The sequence below is a fragment of the Etheostoma spectabile genome, chromosome 13 (genome assembly GCF_008692095.1).
Source record: "Etheostoma spectabile isolate EspeVRDwgs_2016 chromosome 13, UIUC_Espe_1.0, whole genome shotgun sequence".
Classification (NCBI taxonomy): domain Eukaryota; kingdom Metazoa; phylum Chordata; class Actinopteri; order Perciformes; family Percidae; genus Etheostoma; species Etheostoma spectabile.
Window position 1 is genome coordinate 22,200,300 of NC_045745.1, and position 2,911 is coordinate 22,203,210.

The following is a 2,911-nucleotide window of genomic DNA, read 5'->3' on the forward strand; positions in this document are numbered from 1 at the left end:
GCAGGTTTCCAGACCGAGCTGCAGGGCAAAATCAACTTGCCGACGGAGTGGGCGGTGTTTACCCAGTCAAGAAATAGGGTGTAATAGGCTCACAACTGGAGGACCCTGGTTCATACAGAGCTGAGGTGTGCTTGGGTAAAACACTGAATCCCTAATGGCTCCAGAGATGCTGTTCTATACCTGACCTCTCTAAAAGAACCTCTTCACTAAGATAACAATATCAATAAATCATAAATAAGTTGCAGGGTCATGTGGGATGTATTTTGGATGCAATGATGTTATTATCAACCATTATTCCTCCCCCTCTGTCCTTCTCATCAGTTCTTCAACCAGGTGCTGATGCTGGGAAAGACCTCAGTCAGCGATCTGTCCGAACATGTTTTTGACCTCATCTTGGAGCTTTACAACATAGACAGCCACCTGCTGCTCTCAGTGCTGCCGCAGCTCGAGTTTAAGCTCAAGGTATAGGAAAAAAACTTTCTTTCAGTTGAACATTGAAGCACCAAACTGCTTTGTGGTTTTTTAACTTTTAATGTCTACCTTTTGTTCTGCTGCGTGTGCCTAAATGGATGTCTTACATTTCTCATATCATGCTGTTTGTATAATTGTTTTGTGCAATACACCTTACTAAACTTTATTAGGGCACTTGACAGAAACAAAACATAACTATGATTATAATGGTTGTTGTTCGATTTTGTTGTGATATTAAAAGCAGTTATAGAGATGGAAGCTAGGTTAAAACGAGTTTATCCACACAACAAACAAAAAAAACGAATTCTCTGACCTATTACCCACAGAATTTCACATTTTCACTTTCTCTGCAGGTTTGTTGATTCATTTTAGAAAGATAGAGCAGTCAGCATAATGTTGCCTCTGCTGCATCTCATAAAGACCTCCTGCTGATGGATAACGCTCATTGACTGTTCAGAGGGAGGGTAGATCACTGCCGTCTCCTCAAAATAATAGCTGCGATATAATCTCTCCCCCACAAACTATACACTGTTGCCAATGTAGTCAATGTAAATGTCTTAGAGTGTATGTCCATTCGACACAGCCAAATTCTGCATCATTTTTCTCTCTGTCTCTTACCTTCCTCCTGTCTCTGCAGAGTAATGATAATGACGAGAGGCTGCAGGTGGTGAAGCTGCTGGCTAAGATGTTTGGAGCCAAGGATTCTGAGTTGGCTGCACAAAACAAACCACTCTGGCAGTGTTACCTGGGCAGGTGGGTTACAGCTTTGTGGCTATGGCATCGACGGATCCTCATGTCAACCATATTTGATTTGTTTTTGTTTGTTTTTTTTGTTTTGTTTTTTTCAGCATTCAATTATTGTTTTGTATTGTTGGTGGTTCACTCTTGGATTAATATGAAACAGGGATGTTATTAAAATATAGTTTGTTGTAGTTTTACACCATCACACTTGGTTTGGTAAAAAAAGCTTTCATTCATGTTATACTTGTTGTACTTTGTTTCACACACACACACGATAGTTTTTGTTGCTATTTTCAGTTTGAAATAAGCTTGTTTTGTAAGATCTCTCTTGGTTTATGACTTTGTTGCATTATAGTCATTAAAGTGTTACATTTGGCTTCCTGGTGTGCGGTGTGCGCATGCAGCAAGTACCTGCTGGGTTATTTATGTTTTTGCCTTGTGGAGTTGCTGATTATAACATTAATTTATTTACCCAAAGGTTTAATGACATCCATGTGCCTATCAGACTGGAGTGTGTCAAGTTTGCCAGTCATTGTCTCATGAACCACCCAGACCTGGCCAAAGACCTCACAGGTAAATCAGCTGAAATGCACTGACTTTGTTCTTGCAGACACATTTTTGGGAAACCTGCTCATTTTGATCGGTGTTGTTATTTTGCCACTAAATGTATATGACACCACAACACTTTACTAATTACAAGCTTCTTAAAATAATAAAAAAAAATTACTTGTGGTTTCTTTCAACTTATAAGAAATGAGAAGCAATTTGGTCAGGTTCTCCCACATCCCACTCAATTGTTCCTTTTTTCTTTCCCAGAATTCTTGAGGGTCAGGTCACATGATCCAGAGGAGGCCATCCGTCATGACGTCATTGTCTCTATAGTAACTGCTGCCAAGAAAGATTTGTCTCTAGTGAATGATGCATTGCTTAATTTTGTCAAAGAGAGGACTTTGGACAAGAGAGTAAGTGGGCACCTTTTTGTGTGTGTTTAGACTTGGTATGTTCTCATATTGTTTGTCAGTGTGTTGTACGTGGGCCTGCGTAATATGGCCCAAAAAAAAAAAATCACATTTATTTCAGCCAATTTAGATATTTAACACAATATAAATTAAGTCTCTCTTATTTCTGTTGATCTTAAAGATTTCCTAGCAGTAGAGTCAGAACCTGAACAAGGACAATCGTATGAGCCGCAAACAACTACAATTATTTATTTATACAAAATTAAACAAATTTTCAAACCTGCTAGTTTTAAATCAATGTGAATCTCTGCTGTGTGAAATGTTGAACTCTCTAATCTTTGGTGGTAACTGTCAGCACCATGTTTTTTGCTATGAAAAAAGAATGAATATGTGTCTATTAACTGGAGGAAAGCACACAGTCATGTTATGGTTTGTTGTTGAGTTGACTCTCTTAGAGCCTTGTAGCTCGTTCCAGGGGTTGCGCCTAATTGCTGGTTAGAGTGTAAGCCCTTGCACTCTGTGGGCTTTATGAGATGATGCTTTATTAAATGCTGGCAGTTAGTGGAATATATCTTTTGTTGGCATGTCTTTGGTTAGAAAACATACATCCCCCTCTGTTTTGTGTAGGACTTTAGATGGCATTAGTCTAACCACATTTTTGTCTCATCCATTTTGGGGCAAACAGGGCTTTAAGTTAAGGTGACCAGATTTCTCAGACAAAATCCGGGGACATTTTCAGC

At 39.1% G+C, this 2,911-nt stretch overlaps 1 protein-coding gene across 1 annotated transcript in view; it reads left to right on the forward strand.

Annotated features, from left to right (window-relative positions):
* The window catches only part of pds5b (PDS5 cohesin associated factor B), a 35,022-nt gene that overhangs the window by 16,353 nt on the left and 15,758 nt on the right, over positions 1-2,911 (forward strand). The window contains exons 8-11 of the mRNA XM_032533556.1: positions 322-462; positions 1,109-1,224; positions 1,691-1,785; positions 2,029-2,174. Of these exons, the coding sequence (XP_032389447.1) occupies positions 322-462; positions 1,109-1,224; positions 1,691-1,785; positions 2,029-2,174 (498 nt within the window). The remainder of the gene's footprint in view (positions 1-321; positions 463-1,108; positions 1,225-1,690; positions 1,786-2,028; positions 2,175-2,911) is intronic.